Source organism: Glycine soja, chromosome 19, assembly GCF_004193775.1.
Source record: "Glycine soja cultivar W05 chromosome 19, ASM419377v2, whole genome shotgun sequence".
NCBI lineage: Eukaryota > Viridiplantae > Streptophyta > Magnoliopsida > Fabales > Fabaceae > Glycine > Glycine soja.
The window spans coordinates 19,033,049-19,049,218 of NC_041020.1; the positions used below are offsets into that span (position 1 = coordinate 19,033,049).

General features: G+C 35.5%; 1 protein-coding gene across 8 annotated transcripts; it reads right to left on the minus strand.

Annotated features, from left to right (window-relative positions):
* Window positions 1-248: 248 nt before the first annotated feature.
* Window positions 249-15,778, minus strand: LOC114400039 (lysine-specific demethylase JMJ25-like). 8 transcript variants are annotated; one of them, XR_003663889.1, is made up of 15 exons: window positions 15,309-15,777; window positions 15,095-15,210; window positions 14,792-14,891; window positions 14,568-14,706; window positions 13,959-14,022; window positions 13,139-13,877; window positions 11,807-12,136; window positions 10,782-11,270; window positions 10,159-10,231; window positions 9,992-10,077; window positions 9,551-9,670; window positions 8,565-8,672; window positions 3,022-3,383; window positions 922-980; window positions 674-736 (listed from the first exon to the last, which is right to left on the minus strand). XR_003663889.1 is itself a non-coding variant. In XM_028362283.1 (13 exons), exons 1-13 carry the CDS (start codon window positions 15,678-15,680, stop codon window positions 709-711), a joined length of 2,715 nt encoding a protein of 904 aa, XP_028218084.1. In that variant the 5' UTR covers window positions 15,681-15,775; the 3' UTR covers window positions 249-708. The 8 variants fall into 8 exon arrangements, 5 of the variants coding, with proteins under 5 accessions (XP_028218084.1, XP_028218087.1, XP_028218086.1 ...); XR_003663888.1 differs by lacking the exon at window positions 3,022-3,383 and having other exon boundaries at window positions 661-736; XR_003663890.1 differs by lacking the exon at window positions 8,565-8,672 and having other exon boundaries at window positions 675-736.
* Window positions 15,779-16,170: the final 392 nt, after the last annotated feature.

A 16,170-nucleotide genomic window follows, 5' to 3' on the forward strand; every position in this document is an offset into this window, starting at 1 on the left:
ACTAAACTTGAAACACAACCAATCATCTCGTCCATCTAGAGTCAATCATATTCTCCTTTTTGCTGATTAAAAAAGTGGTATTCTCTTTTGGGCGGAATATTGATGCAAAAACAATGAACATGACATCAAATTAACATTCCCAACATTTTGCCACACATTTAGTGTGTTTGTATAACGCACAAGAATCAATTCTACCACAATTATAGTGATATCATGAAAACTTAGAAGTCACTATTTGTTGCTTTACCTTCACCATGAAAAAATTAATAATTTCTTACTAAGAATCTAATTCAAACACATCGATAATGCAATAAGGGCAAGTTAGAATCTCATCTATACATATTCAGACGTTCTAAAAGTACAATGCTGACATCATCATATGCCCACAAACTTTATTCGGCCTAAGAAATCAGCACACCCAAGGCATACAAGGGGTGACAACTATATGTACACCTAACCCCACTAGGATCGACGTAGCGGTGAGGAAACCTCCCAACTGCCAATGTACACTAAAAAAAAAAAACTACAACTACTCCGTTACAGGTCATGTATGATGTTTCGGTAAATCCTCTTCCAGGTGGGTAGCAAAGCCAAATATGGAACCATTCTTACAGTCACGATACATAGAACCCAACATCATCACACTTAATAAGCTAATGACTCGAATTTTGTACACTTCCAATTGGCTTCTATCTGTTACAGATATATTTACTCTGGACCCTTGGTTAACCCGGACCTGTAAATTGAATAACAATCTTCAATTTCACAAGCGATAATTGAATCAAGAGCCTAGAGAACATAACAAGAATGAACACAGTACATAACAGATAATAATCTAACAATGCCTAAGTATACAACCTACTCAGCAAATGCAAATATCAAAATCCATACCCAAAGGCCCAGAAGTGGGTAATCACTAACCTTGCTTTCTCCAACTTTCCAATCACATCTTCCATTGCATATATTGTCATTTTCTTCACCTGTTTCAAAATCAGCAATCAAGGGGAAAAGTTACACAAAATCACAGTACAAACTGTTGACATGACAATATAAAGCAGATTGCCTTCCTACTACATTTCAATAAATTAATTCTAGAACAAACCAAGTTACTTTATTTCTCAGACCAAAATATCCAATAAAAAACCACACACCCATGACAAGCCGACAAAAGTAGCTCATAATTTGAACACTTCCAATCACATGCCTTAAGGTAGACTGAATACCCATTTTTGTTCCACAAAATAGTCCCCCGAGACAATTCGACGTCTAAAGGACATTGAATTTAAAGACCAATTTGATGTAAAAAAGTCACATTACCAAACAGAAAATACTTATTTCTTTTAAGGATCAAAATGTGATGAAACCCCCTCAACCCATCACAAATTTCAGCATCTCTCAAAATTTAGGAACACAAAAAGGTAAAGAAAAATATAAAACGGAAAGACAAGAAATGGAATAGACGTCACAATCAAAGCTCGATTGATAAGTCAAGGAGGATTCGCCACAAAGAAACGTTTCTTTGTTAAGAATCAAAAGGTTCTAATCCAAGAACCATGAGAAAACTCTACATAACACAAGGCTAATCTCAAATTTCAATATCCAAGTTCTGATTTCATTCATAACTTTGTGAGATACATATAGAAGTTCAAAGGCATACCAAGAGTCCCTACTCATAATGTGACTCCTAATGGCAGAAATTAACTCAAGTTAGTGGCTTATTAATTTGCATGCAAGCTAGCAGCCACTTTTATTATTTCTTATTAAATATTACAACTTTATAAAAATAAAACTAAATGATATATCTTCTTAGGCCTTGTCTTGCAAATCTATCCATCTTCTTTATTCCTAAACTTGAATCAAGTAGTTGACCAATTTGGGCTCCAATCCGTCTAATTGTGGGTTTGCTTCAACCAAGTTGTCACCATATGGTTTAGGGCTTCTCTTGCTTTCTTAGCCTTTATCAAAATGGGTTCTATAAAACTAGTTATTAAAGCTTTGCAGGGAAAGTAATTGGCCAGAGGTTAAACACAGTTTTAAGTGGGCATAAGACAGTTTATGTATCTGAGTTCTTCCGACTTTATGCACATGCCCATTTATGAAGTGCATATCTTCCCAAATAGAATCTGTCAGAAATTCAGTGCTGTTAAAGAAAACAATAAAATATGAATCAATTTGTCTTTAAAATGCATAAAGGTTGAAAACCAAGGCTTCAAAAGTCTAACGAGGACTTAACCTTGACAAAAATAAAATCACTTGAGATTAAGATATTTGATAACAACGCTTGAGTGAGTTTTCACTCAGCTGAAGACTTTCATATATATTAGACCAAAGGTCAACAGTTCAAAAGGTGAAAGAGTGCAAACTGCAACTCTCAAGCTCATGGTTATCAAACTCTTGAGTTAACTCGCTAACCCGGACAAGTTTACGCGTCTACTTACCCTATGTGAGTTAACTCGTGAGCAAACTCGTATTTTAGTAGACTCGCAATGGACTTGGTGCAAACTTGGTAGAAGGTGACCCCACTTGGAGTGGGCTTGAATTTCAGCAATTTAGCATTATGCTTTTCACTAATTTAACATTCTTTTGTCTGGTGGGATTGTGATAATTTGATTAAGGTCCCCAAATGTTGAATTGGTATATTATTTATAGATAATTTATTATTTTTTTTTTATAAGTAGACTCTTACGACTCGTAAGAGACTACGAGTTGAGTCTAAGGAGCTCCCATGAGTCTACGTAGACTCTCAAGTTCGGTATATTATGGTATTGAAATATTGAATTGGTATGTTATAGGTATATTATCATTTTTTTTTATACGAAATAGACTCAAGTCTACGAGTCGAGTTTATAGAGCTCCCATGAGTTTACGTACACTCGAATTTGATAACCTTGTTTATAGTTTTTTGCTTCAGTTGGTTTCTTTTTTTGGTGTGGACCTAAACAATTACAAAATTAAATTTGAGTATTCAACACAAACACAATAGCTATTGACAATAACGTACTAGGTAAGTAATTTTCATACCATCTAAAAAGCTGGAATTCAAGCTCAACAAACAAATGGCAAACCTCTACAACTCCAAATGTCCATCATCTTGAAATTTCTTTCAGCTGTTTCGTTACACGTGAGGCATCAATTGATCTCAAAAAGACATTTCCCTTGGGACTATTTCCCAAAAAGTTTAGGACAATTCTCCTCCTATCAATCCATCCATCAATCATGATGGTACATCCAGTCTTCTTCCAAATAGTCCTATGCTCCTCCAAAATCTTATCTGTCCTCACAACTTTTTTCTTCAGAAGCTTCGGTCTAATGTTATTGTAAGATGGTGGCTTGTATGCTGGACCAAAGCAACTACCCAACTCATCCTTTGGATCTCTTCATCCCTTGCAACATAGAAAGGAATAGTGTAACATCCTATTTTTCGTAAATAAATTAAAAAGACTTTTTAGTAAAAATAAATAAATAAATAAAGTTTTAAAGAACGGTGAGGTTTTTATAATTAAATAAATAAAGAAAAATAGTTGTAATAAAATAATGCTTTGAAAAAAAATATATATATTTGATTTATACATTTGATAAGAAATAAAATAAAGTTTTTTTTTATAAAATAATAAAAATAAATAAATAGAGTAAATAATAAGTTGTGAGTACCCTAGGTATAAATAGCCATATGTTAAGTCAATTTTCAGACCGACGATGTCTCCTCTTCTCCTCCCAAAACCCTCTCAAAAAAATGACGATCTCAGACTCATTCACCGTTGGATCATCGTGAAATTTAAGCACCAAGTTTGCAACTCAATTCCAAGACTTTTCACCGTCGGGAATTTTGAAATCATGTCAGAGCTGAGAGAAATACACTTCGCATCATAGCCTTTTCCTTTCCCGCAGAAACCCAAAGCTGTCTTGGTAAAACTACGATCCCGGACTCGTTAACCGTTGGATTGTCGTGAAATTTTTATACGTGGTTCGCGATTTAATTGCTCACACCTTCACCGTTGGAATTTACGAGATAATATTCATGGAGGGAGAAAAAGGAATCGTACGAAGACAGTACAAATGGAGACTTCAATTCCTTCTCATTCTCTCTAACGTTTGGAAACCCTATCAGAACAATCAGAGAAAAAACTTGTGAAATCTCAGGAAATTGCTAGAGATGCCGCTATTGCTATCGGAACGTGAGCCCACTTAGAGGTAAGGGATGAGTTTATCGCAATTGGGGATTAGAATGAACATGTGTAGGGATCCTTAGAGGATTAAATTAAAGTTTATTTTGGGATGTTTATTGACTTATAATTTTTGCTTTATGATTATAAATACAATATTATTGTGTTTTATGTACCAATTGATGTTCTGATAAGTATTGATTGATAAACTTGAGTGCCCTTGATGTTTTTGTATTTTGACTCATGATTTTGATATAATTGTGTGAAATTATTTGAGGGGTTTTACTCCCCATGTTGTGATCATTTGAACCTGTGATTAATGGTGAAATACATGTATATTGAGATGTGTTTATTGAGTTGTGAGCTATGAACTGTGCAATCACACAATTGTAAGACCCTTTACGGGCGACGAATATTGTAATGGGATTCATTGTGGGAACCCGACAAGTTAAAATGATTTTGAAAACAATTGAGTAGTTGTGTGTATTGCATGATTCATAGGTAAAGTGTATGTGATTCATGAAGTGTGATGACGTATTAAATTGAGATTATACCATTGTGATTGAGATCGAGTGTATGTGATAAATTGAGTATGTACATGATTGTGATGTTGTTTGCATTGAGTTATGAACTATGAATTATACAATCACATGACTTTAAGAACCTTTAAGGGCGGTGAGTTAATTATAAGACTCTTTAAGGGCGGTGAGTTAACGTTAAGACCTTTTAAGGACGACGAGTTAAAACTATTTTGAAAACAATTGAGGAGTCGTGTGTTTTGTATAGTTCATAGATAGAGTCTGTATGTTAAAATGTTTTCTGGGTTGAACCTGAATTAGGAAGAAGGTCCTGATGGACTCTTCGGAGTGTAGACTTTGAGGGTCACCCGGTTTGAGTGCTCTTTAAGCCTATGTTGATCCCATATGGTTGGGGCATTCTCGCAAAACACCGTGACCCAGACTGGTCTCCCTATGATCTTACCTAGTGAGAGTGACCTAACTTGCTAGTGTGTGGTTTGTCTTGTCATGTACTCCTAAGCACTCGACGAGGTTTTTCACTGACATGGTATCACATTGCATATAGGATTGAGTCTTTGTGTATATGTTGCATAACGCTTGTGTATTGATCGATATTGATTGACTTGGTGATATTGTGTGTTGATCCTTGAGTACGTGAATATTGTGAAAATGAATGAGGCGTGTTGTGTTATGATGTGATGTTGGATGACAAAGTGGTGAAATGATGTAAACTATGTTTAAGTAAGTTTTATTTTGTTTTTATGATATTTATATCTACATGCTATATCGTTACTCTTCATTAGTTAGGAAGGTGATAACACACTCCCAGTGTGTTATTTGTGTTTGGATCCTGTGATGATCTCGAACCTTGTGTTCGTGGGAGCAGATGAATAGGTGGATGACTATGAAGAACCTCATGCTAGAGGACACGGGAACACTGCTCTGATAGGATGTGACATTAGGGTATATGTTCTATATTAATTGTATGAAGTTTTGGACGGCCTTGTTTTGTGCCAACGTGAATTTATTATTTATTTAGACAAGTTTTATTATGATGTTAAAAATGTGAATGTGAGCCTTTTACCCTTTTGAAAGGCTTGTATTTAAAAAAATATTTTAAATATTTTTAATTAATATTTGAATTTTTATTCCTTTTATTATTAATACATATATGTATGGGGTAGAGGGTGTCACAAATAGCATTGTAAAAAAAGTTGCAACTTGTAACTCTACTTCCTCCTTCAACTCTTCTTAAAAATGTTTTCAAAGTGTTTGAGAACTCACTTCCCATTTCTTGAATATATTTGCGGATGTATTACCTTCTACCCTTTTCCTTTTTCCATCCCTGTCATCACCAACAAAATCACCGATGCTAGCTTGTTCTTCATCTCTTGAACTGTTCTTTGAGTTTATCTTGCAACCCATAAACAATGTCCCACATTTGCATCCTAATGTCATTCGGGACAGCTTTGCACTATTCAACATCCATTTTAGTTCCGGCTAAATGGTGCTTGAATTGATAAACTCCACTCGTGTAAACATGTTCACAGTACTTACACTTTTTCTTGTCTTCCCATCTACACTAACACCATGAAGCCACCTCATCTCTTGCCTCTATGCAACACAATTCTTTGGTATATTTTTCCTCTCCTACTACTCAACACCTACCCTACTACCTCCACTTAAACCCCATACTCCTGCCTCATTGCCACCAGTCCCATTTCCACCTTGCTTAGCAAAAGCAATTTTACAATGATAATAAACAAAAGACGGCACAACAATTAGAAAAAAAGAAACATACCAGCAAAAGAGCAAAGAGTGCAAGACACAAAAGGATAGGACAATAAGAATTTAAAAGAAAGAAATAAAGAACCGAACCAACCAAAATGACATGCGTGAAAGAGAGATTACTAAATGGTGTGAGACGAGAGTTCACAATGATTTCAAAATCAAGTGTATAATCAATGGCAGTTCAATAGAATCAAAACGATATCTTTGTTCATGTGAAAGAGATGTACAAGGCAAATGAGAAAAAATAGGGATTAGAGTGCATGTGTGAGTTGTCAATAGCAATGAGTGTTTTTCAAGATGGAGAGGTGAAAAATATTGGGGGAAAGTAGGTATCGAACTCAGGAATGAGAGAATCAGATCACGCGTCGCAGCCATAGTTGTCAATAGCAGCTGGAGAGATAGTGAGGCACAACCGTGTTGCATTTTAGAGTCGCGGTTGGAGTGGCTGCAATAGTGGAGGAGCAAGGCGGCTAGATCAAACTTCCAAGCTTTTGGGTGTTGTGACTCAGAATCCCAAATGAAATCCGCTGTGCTGGACATTCCATGACCTTCCTTTTTCCGCTGCCAACCTCTCGCTCTTCCATTTGCATTCTTTAACAAGGATATATCCCTTTGACAAGGGCAGTGTGAGCTTAGTGACAGTCAGATCCTTAGGGTTTTAGGGTGTGTTTTCTCTTTTCTCATTTGTTGGGCCTTGTACCTCAAGTCCAACATTTCTCTGCCATATATTTTCACAAGGGTGGATTTTTACCTGTTATTTGTGAACTATTATCTATTATCTATGCTACACATGTAAGACAAAATTGTGCGTCAAGACAGAGTCGTATGATTATACGTTCTTTGATTCCCTTTCCATGTGAGACCTGTGCAAACTTATCGAGAGCAGAATTGCAGGCCTCGGTCGCGCTGGATCTCAAGATTGTGAAGTCAAGCACGTTTCTGAGTTCACCAGCACGCTATTTTGGGCCAAACAGGGATGTCTTTATATTTCTGTTTTGGTCTTTTAAACCCTAAGTCCAAAAAGCTCAATTGCTTTCAGTTTACCCAATGTGACTATTACTTTGTTTTCAACCCTAATTTATACCTTGAAGCCTAATAACTGAACGAAGTTACCGCCTCCTTCCCGCTCTTCTCATTGTCGCAAATCCCTGCCGCACAAACCACCACAAATGCCACAACCACCGTGTCTATATTTAAGCTTATTTAAGTATTTGATGTGTGGTATATATATTTGTTTTTTTATCATAATTTTACTATGTATGTTAGATGCATATATAATAATTTATTTGCTATTTCTTACTTTTATAAGCAGGTAGAATCTTGAGTTTGACTAACATGATGATATAATATAATAATAATAATAAGATATATATTAACTAAAAAATAATATAATATTATTAAACAATGCACATATTGTTATATAATACAAACTATATATAAGTAAAAATCTAAAATAATATATATATATATATATATATATATATATATATATATATTAAAAAATCAGAAATAGGTACAAAAAATAGAGTACCAATCATCCTACTATCCTTGATCTAGCTATTTTAGGGTTGATTGTTCCGCTCCACTATTCCGGGACTAACAACTAAGGAAATACGAAAATATGGAAATGTTCAATTACTAGAAATTAGGGATTTAATTTATTCCTTGTACCCTTAATTGTTCCCTTGTTTGATTGATTATAAATAGAGAGTGTGTGTGGGGGTAATACACAACATTTAGATGCATCATTCTTATAATTTCAATATAAATGAAGGACATGGGCACCATCACTTCCTAGTTTAATCTTTTTAATTTCAAAAAAAATTTCAACCTAGGCTAGCGATCCAATCAAATCTAGCCCATCAAAAGAAGGTACTTCACTTTTTGCACTACCTATGTAAACACATCTAAATCCACATCTTTAAAACTAGATGAATGAGCATCAAAATGCCCTTGATCATGCGGTTGACTAGTTTGAACATGGATAGATTTGATTAACTAGCTCTTTTTGCTTAGCCATACCCTTTAGCAACGGTAGAATAGTCTTCTGTCTTAGGTGGATGATGTGACAAATTTGGATTGGACTACTAACCTGTCCAAATTAGTTGTTGACTCAGCCAATTGATTGTTGGCTTGTCCGAACTCTAATTTTGGCCAAGGCTCCTTTGCAACTACAAAACTGTAGCAATGGGTGTGACACCTACAAAAGGCACTGACACCCAAGTCAATAATAATCCCTCCAGAGTGACAATATGTATTAAATGTATACCTCTAATAATGACATTGGGAGTATATATAGGTGTTCAATCTGAGCTAAATTACTAGTACAGGGCTGAAGGCCCTTAGTAGGAAATTGTACAATTCTTTGACGTGGTGTAAAGTAACTTTACTCCTGACATTAACCTTGGTCAAGGCTTGCCTATTCAAGTTCCCTGCTGCATTTGGGCGTACTAAAGGTATGATACGGGTTTGACCAAGGCCTGATCTGTAACAAATAGTATCCAAATTGCCAAGCCTTTCTCATTTCTCCAAAATTTCAACAAATATTTGGGATACCATCTCCCATTTTTCACACTTCCTCATGGTGACAATTGGATCACTACATCTCAACATTCATCTCCTCCACATGCTTCTCTGATCTTTTTACTCATGTTCATCCTCAATGGCATCCAACAAGTCAAACCAAATTGTTGAACTCAAGAAATGATCATATTGATTTCTGAATAAATTACATGTATTTTTTTTAGACTAGATTTCAGTACAAACATCAACACAAGTATTCCCCCTAACAAGGATTTTCCTCCTTCAAAACACCAAAAACAATAAACAGACACCTTATGCGCTCTTTTAGGTCTATCAAACCATATATACAACTATAGCTAACAATATATAATACACACACACACATATATATGTGTGTGTATATATATATATATATATATATATATATATATATATATATATATATGTATGTATATAAAGCATAACTTCCAAGCCTATCAAAGACTAAACAACAAAATAAGCTGCTACATCTCAAAACAATGGAGAAGAATATAAATGCCAGAATCAATGGCATACCTCCAATTTGTCCTCAGTAGACCTGTGATTAATTGGAAGTGTGCGAAATTCCTCCGTCAAACGAAAGCACTCCCCAACATTTTCAGGAGACACAAAATCCATTGCAACCTTGATACATGACTGCAAAAGGAAAACATATATCATGGATGTTAATATGGTGAACATTTTAAAGATCACTTTAAATAAAATCAATCAAGCCACAGAAAGTAAGCTAGTGATTCAGGACTTAAGTAGTATATGAGAAATAGATTCATACCTTCATATTATCATTGTATCATAAAATAAAAATAAGAAGTGCAATGGAGTATCTAGGCTTGATTAAGGTACTAAGGAAAGATACTATTATAGTATGACAGAACCATACCTGAAATAATAAAATACTTAGCATTTATACTCTTTTAGGCAAACAAGGATACAACATGCCTACAATAAACAAGTTACCTTCAGATTTCTGACTTGGTGAGGACAACCAACTGGAATAAAAACAGCATCTCCTAACTTCTGAATAAAAGTCCAGGGCTCAATTCCTAAAAGAAAATACAGAACTGTCAATATAGAGACACAATTAGAACTCTCCCAATCAATATACGAAAAATTGTGTTACCAACCATACTCCTCCTTAAGCTTCCTCTTATGCTCCATAGTCAGATAGAAGGTCTGGTCATGGATGGGATGAATAACCTACATTACCAAAAGATATGCCCAGTATAAAAAAATTGAGCATAATCAGTGACGGACTCTCAGACAGGTGAGTTATCTATAAACAATAGTTACGGTCTGCCAAATCAAAACTTCAAAATAGCCAAAGCCAAGTATATAAAACATATTTATTTGAAAAAATAATGAATATTTTGGACTGGTAATTGCACTATAATGCTATTCCCAGCCTTTGTTTAAAGAACGAACACAGTTGCAATTGCATGACATCTATTGTCATATTAATGAAAAGCTCATTACCACATAATAAAATAAACAAAAAACATTTTTTTTATTTTCTAAATAACTATTTATTAGCAGCTTGATCCTTCACCCAATCCTTTATGACATGCATATTTAATGAAATTTTTATCAGAATAAAATAAGGGAATGGGAGAATGTCAACGTTATAAGGGTGCAAAGCTCCAAATATTAAAATTTAAAAATATAACCTAAAGGTGAAAATATTTGTTATAAATGACTCAGGTTGATAAGGAGTACTCAGACAGATAACTGAATCATTTTAATAATTTACCTGCTTTAAAGGACAGCAATGGACATGCCTAAACTCTCTGAAATGCTTCTTCAGATATTCCTGCAACTTAGGGACATCCTGTCTCCGAAAAATATCCCAGAGAGCACCATCTGAAGCATCCCCCCCAAACAACAAATCACCTTGATTTATTTTTACTTTGTCAACCTCTATGAGCTCTGATCCATATGAAATACCATCCTCATTAGCAATGGCAACCTCATTACTACGAGACGGTTGATGAAACTGGTCAACTTCTTTCCCATCACATAATCCACCTTCTTGTTCCATGACTTCAACACTACTTTGCTTGTCCAAAGCATTTATTGTAGAAGACGAATTATTAAGCATGTCAACATTAGTTCCTCCATCCTGATCATCACCAAGTAGCTCCCTTTTCTCTTGCTCGAGGTGCTTTTGCTTCAACTTCTCAATGATAGTAAGTTGATCAGAATCCAGTTTCACTTCAGCAATATGAGTCAACACATTTACCTAAAACAGCCAAATTATTAAAAAAAAATGCTTCAATTCCTTCATTGATAAGCATGCACTCAAGGCCACATACAGCAAAATATACAAAACACTAACAAATGTTTGATCAGGAAAATCTATGCAACTGACATAAGTATATATACGCAAATTAAAACCTTCTCTAAGCCAAAGGCATCATTCATTTCAAGTCCTTAAACATACTAATGTGATGATTCTACTATCATAACAAGAGTAGTTTTTCTAATTATCAATCAATCATTATAACAACCAGGGAAATAACTCGTCAAATATAGAATCAAATGAGAGTTTATGAATTGAAGATAATGCACAGAACTTAAAAACTGACGTGGAATTGAAGCCACAAACTACTCATAAGAAACAGAACAGAGAAATGTAATGGCTTATCAAAGACAACACTTTATACATCCTACAAACTATACACCATCCAATATGAAATCTATTTAAAAAGTTCAAATAATTTAGAAGAAACCCTTGAAAATAACAGCCCAGGAAAGAAATAAGCAAATAGAGCATACTGCATCAGACATATCACAATGGAGCTTAGTCACTGAATCACCACGTCCAAGCTCCTGAGGAAATCCATAAGCAATATATGTTTTTGGCCCCAGGTCTGGCTTTAGAGAACCATTAGGCAACTTCACAGCAAGGTTAAGAGAACCTTTGTGAGGATCAGTATATTCCTTGAAGGGTAAGGAAGATATGAACTCAGCACAATGACGAGGCAATTGTTCCTCAAATAAATTAGAAGGAGGCCAATCTTTTAATTTCAATATCTGTGGCCAAGCAAGCCAATCCTTACGACCATTTGTATAGCCAGTAAAAAATTGGTGGATATTAATTTCCCCCTGCATTTAACCAATACCTCAAATAAGAAATGCAGAAATCAGCAGCAACAGAATAAACAAGTCCAGTAAAAGCAGTAAAGAATTACTAAATCAGTAAAATAAAGCAGATATGATTTACTCTAGTCTGATTACTAAACAGAAAAACAGAATGAGTACAAATCGAAAATAACATTTTCAACAAACTAAAAAAAATAAAAATAAAAAGTACATTTTACCCAACATCAGCTAGATGCTGTAAGTCTAAGAACTAGACAAACATACCAAAGGATGCAAGGGCAACAAGAAAGGTCTGGGCAGGCAAAGCAAAAACAGCAAAATGGGGCAGGGACAAGAAACAGCCAAAAATTGAGATAAAATTTTCTAAGATGATAAGATAAGGAGCAAAACCTAGGACTAAGAAGATGAATATGATGATGATGGTAGCAGGATAAATTGATCACACTAGCCATATTTCTTGAGAATGATGGAGAGACAGCATAAAGCATGAAACAAGGGCTTAAAATTTGAGACTAATATAAAAACTACACACAGAAAAATGATTTCTAATTATCACCCTAATGTGTGTTTTGTTTACCAACATTCCACCTTAGGCTGGTATCTCTTTATGACCCAGATTGCAGAACATCTACAAACTGTTTCTTAAAGTGGAACCATCCACCAAAAAATTGTAATTTTTCGGTACTTCACAAAATATTTCAAGGACATTCGGTTCTGATAACTCTATGGAATTCAATAACTGACAATATTAAATGCACTGAAATAACTCTCAATCCAAAAAAGGTGGAGTTACTGAATTCAGGAAACATGTAGGAAATTCAACAACATAAAAATTGCTAATATTAAATAATTCTCCAAATGCCATAACTTCAGTGGTTCCAGTTAAAATAAGTACCAACATTAAACAATTAAACATAATCTTCATGAGAATGAAGGTGAAGAATGAAATTTGTGTAAAAAGCTCTCCAAGGTCAATAAAGTTAAAGATTGGGAAATTAAGCAAACCTCAGTCCAATCTAAGCAATCAATTGTTTTCTCAGCCAAATGTTGGCCACGCTTGGTATTAGTTACATGACGTAATGCACGCCACATGACAAGTGGTTCCCAGCTTAAACCAGATGTACATTCAAGCACATTGCTGACAATGACAGGCTCTCCCTTTTCCCAATGCCACTGAAAATGCCTTAAATCCTTGTACTGAAGATCTACAGCTTTAGGACAGTATAAATAGTTGTCAGTCAAATCTTCTCGAGAAGCAGCCTTCCTCATATTACTATAGCTAACATCTGTGTTTCTATCAAGCTTCAAACATGAACAGAAGTTGTCTGCGGTCTTAACTACATTTTGAAGCTTGTATGCTTGCACTAGTTCTTTTGCTTTACACACTAACTCAGAGACAAAATGTTGACCCAATATGCTTCTCAGTTCAAGAAAACCATGGTTACATTCATCATTGACTTTTGGACAAGGAATGCTACCATCACTTTGTGCCAGCCACCCAGATCTTGACCATTCACGAACCTCAGGCTTACAATCATCATCTGATGCATTTTGTTTTACCTCTTCATCTTTTTTTTCAGCATGCAAGTAACCACGACCTTGCCAAACAAACTCCAACTCTATTGGATCTGCACCACCTACAAGCTGCCCACCACGAAGCTCACGGCAACAGATGAGACAAAGGTCAAAAGAGCATTTTGTGCAGCTTCTATGGTAATCAAATATTGATGTTTTGCAGTTGTCACTACAAGAGAGTGTTAAGTTAACAACTAAAGAATATGGGGATAACTGGGGAAAAAACTTAAGAAATCAGAAAAATCCCAACCAGTACACACGCTCCTCCATAGAGTAATCTGCCTTAGCTAAATTTAGCTTGGAGACTGAGAGCCCTGTAGTGCACATCCCAAAAGCAAATTATACAATGAAAAAGATATGGAATTTGTACTGAACTCTGACTGGGGAATGAGATGAGATATACACTCAAGCTATTATGATGCTACAGCACATACAAGAAAATTAGTTCAAAATATGTAAGTAATCCAAGATCGAGAGAGAGAATTAATTCTACAAATAAAGAAACAAAACCGGGAAACATTAGCTAAACAAACTACATTGGTAAGAGGGGGGAATAACTAGAAGAAATAGTTTGCAACACGTAACAGTCAGGCAGTACAAAAGTGAAAATTTTATCCATGATTATAAAACAGATAATTATTTCTCTTATGCAGTCAGACTTCAATGCAAAGTGATCTTTGGCTTCATGGTATCAATTGAAAGCAAAGGTTTAGTTGAGTATTTGCTGACATAACATGTATTAGAACAAACTTACACTAATCAAATCTAGCATTGCTTCATCATCAAATTCATCTCTTTACTGAGCAACATCAATTTACACATGAATAAGTTCAATCAAGACTCCTAAAGGAAAAAGTACCTTGTATCTTAGCTTCTGTCTCATTCTCAATCAACTGTTCTTCATCCAACTGCCGTAAATATGGAAGAAGTACTTGCAGCAAATACATACAGAGTTCAACCTTCTCTTCTTTGTCAGCTTTTGCAAACTCCCTCATTTGCTACAGGAAACCACACGGTAACTTTTCAAATGTAGAAAACCAAAAATTACAGGACAAAGTCAATGTAGAAGGGGGAAGACCTAACCTTAATAAGTTCATCACAGCTCAAGCATGCTTTGCAATTGCAATTACCACGGCACACAGGACATTTCTCAGCAATATCATCCTCTTTCAAATGAGGATACCTTAACAATATTGGTCAAGTAATCATCATTCATAACCAAAACTTGCAATAACTTTTCATTTCAGGACATTGATCTCGCAACTGTTTCTATCAATTAAGGCTTTTATCCCAACCATCAGAAATAGTAAGCATATTTGTAGCTGGCAATGCAGTATGGTAAACATGACATGGAAAGAAGAAAAATAAAGAAAGGCAAAGTTATACCAAGCTTGTAAACACAATAGGCAAAATCTTCTCTTGTTACAGCATTTGCACCTCACAACCCTGCCTTTATCATTTCTCTTACATTGATGGCACGTTAAGGGGCCCTCTTCATCACACTGATAATTGAGAAACAAAAAACATGATCTCAAATACAATGTTGTATGTAAAGACAAACTCAAACATGCATTCATATTTGAATGATAAATCATATCACCTTGGCCTTTCTCCTGTTGGCTTTTGGCTCCATCTCTTGTTTACAGCCCCTAAGACCATATTTTTTCTCAGTGCCAGACATTTCAAATTCAGCCATTTCATCATATTTCTTTCTTTTTCTACTGGGTCTCTGCTCGGAAACCCCACCTTCCATGGCGGTAGCATCTAACATCTTTCCCATCTCCTTTTTACTTTTTCTGCCGCGCTTTTTTCTCACGCCTTCTTCAACATAGGAAGAACCTCCTGCCCCGTTTCCAGCAGAGTTGGTCATTTTGGTCTCACACTCAGTATCGAAATCCAAAGATTGTATTTCTTCGTGACTGGAAAGACTTGGGTTTGCATCCACACGAGTGTCTGTGCTCCCTTGCTCCATTGGAAACAGACAAACAAGTTCAAAATGTGAACCCTAGCTTTGTCTACCCGGGTTCGTCTCCTGTTTGCATTTCACTTTTGTTGCATACACGTGGACCCCACCACATTTTCTTCTTTGTGACATGCTATTAACTAGCATGTGTGAGTAGAGTAGGTCTTGTACCGTGCGAAACTTTTGTGGACCGTCGGATATAGGATTTTTGTAAGGAAAGATGGAGATTCTCTGGGACGGACTGCACTGGATCATAGGTTCAGTAGAGGACCCATGCATGCTGAGTTGCCTTGGACAAAAAAGTCTTTATGTTTAGCTGCTTTATCGTTTTGTGACCTTCTTGCTCGAGAGCTTGATGAAGGTAGAACTAGGAATAGAGACTATTCCAAGAACTACATAGCCTTAGGGATTCTAATGGAAGAATAGAACCCGAATAGTTTTCATTGCATTCGGTGAAAAAGATTACAAAAGTTATTTGTTTTTCTTTCCGTGCCACCCC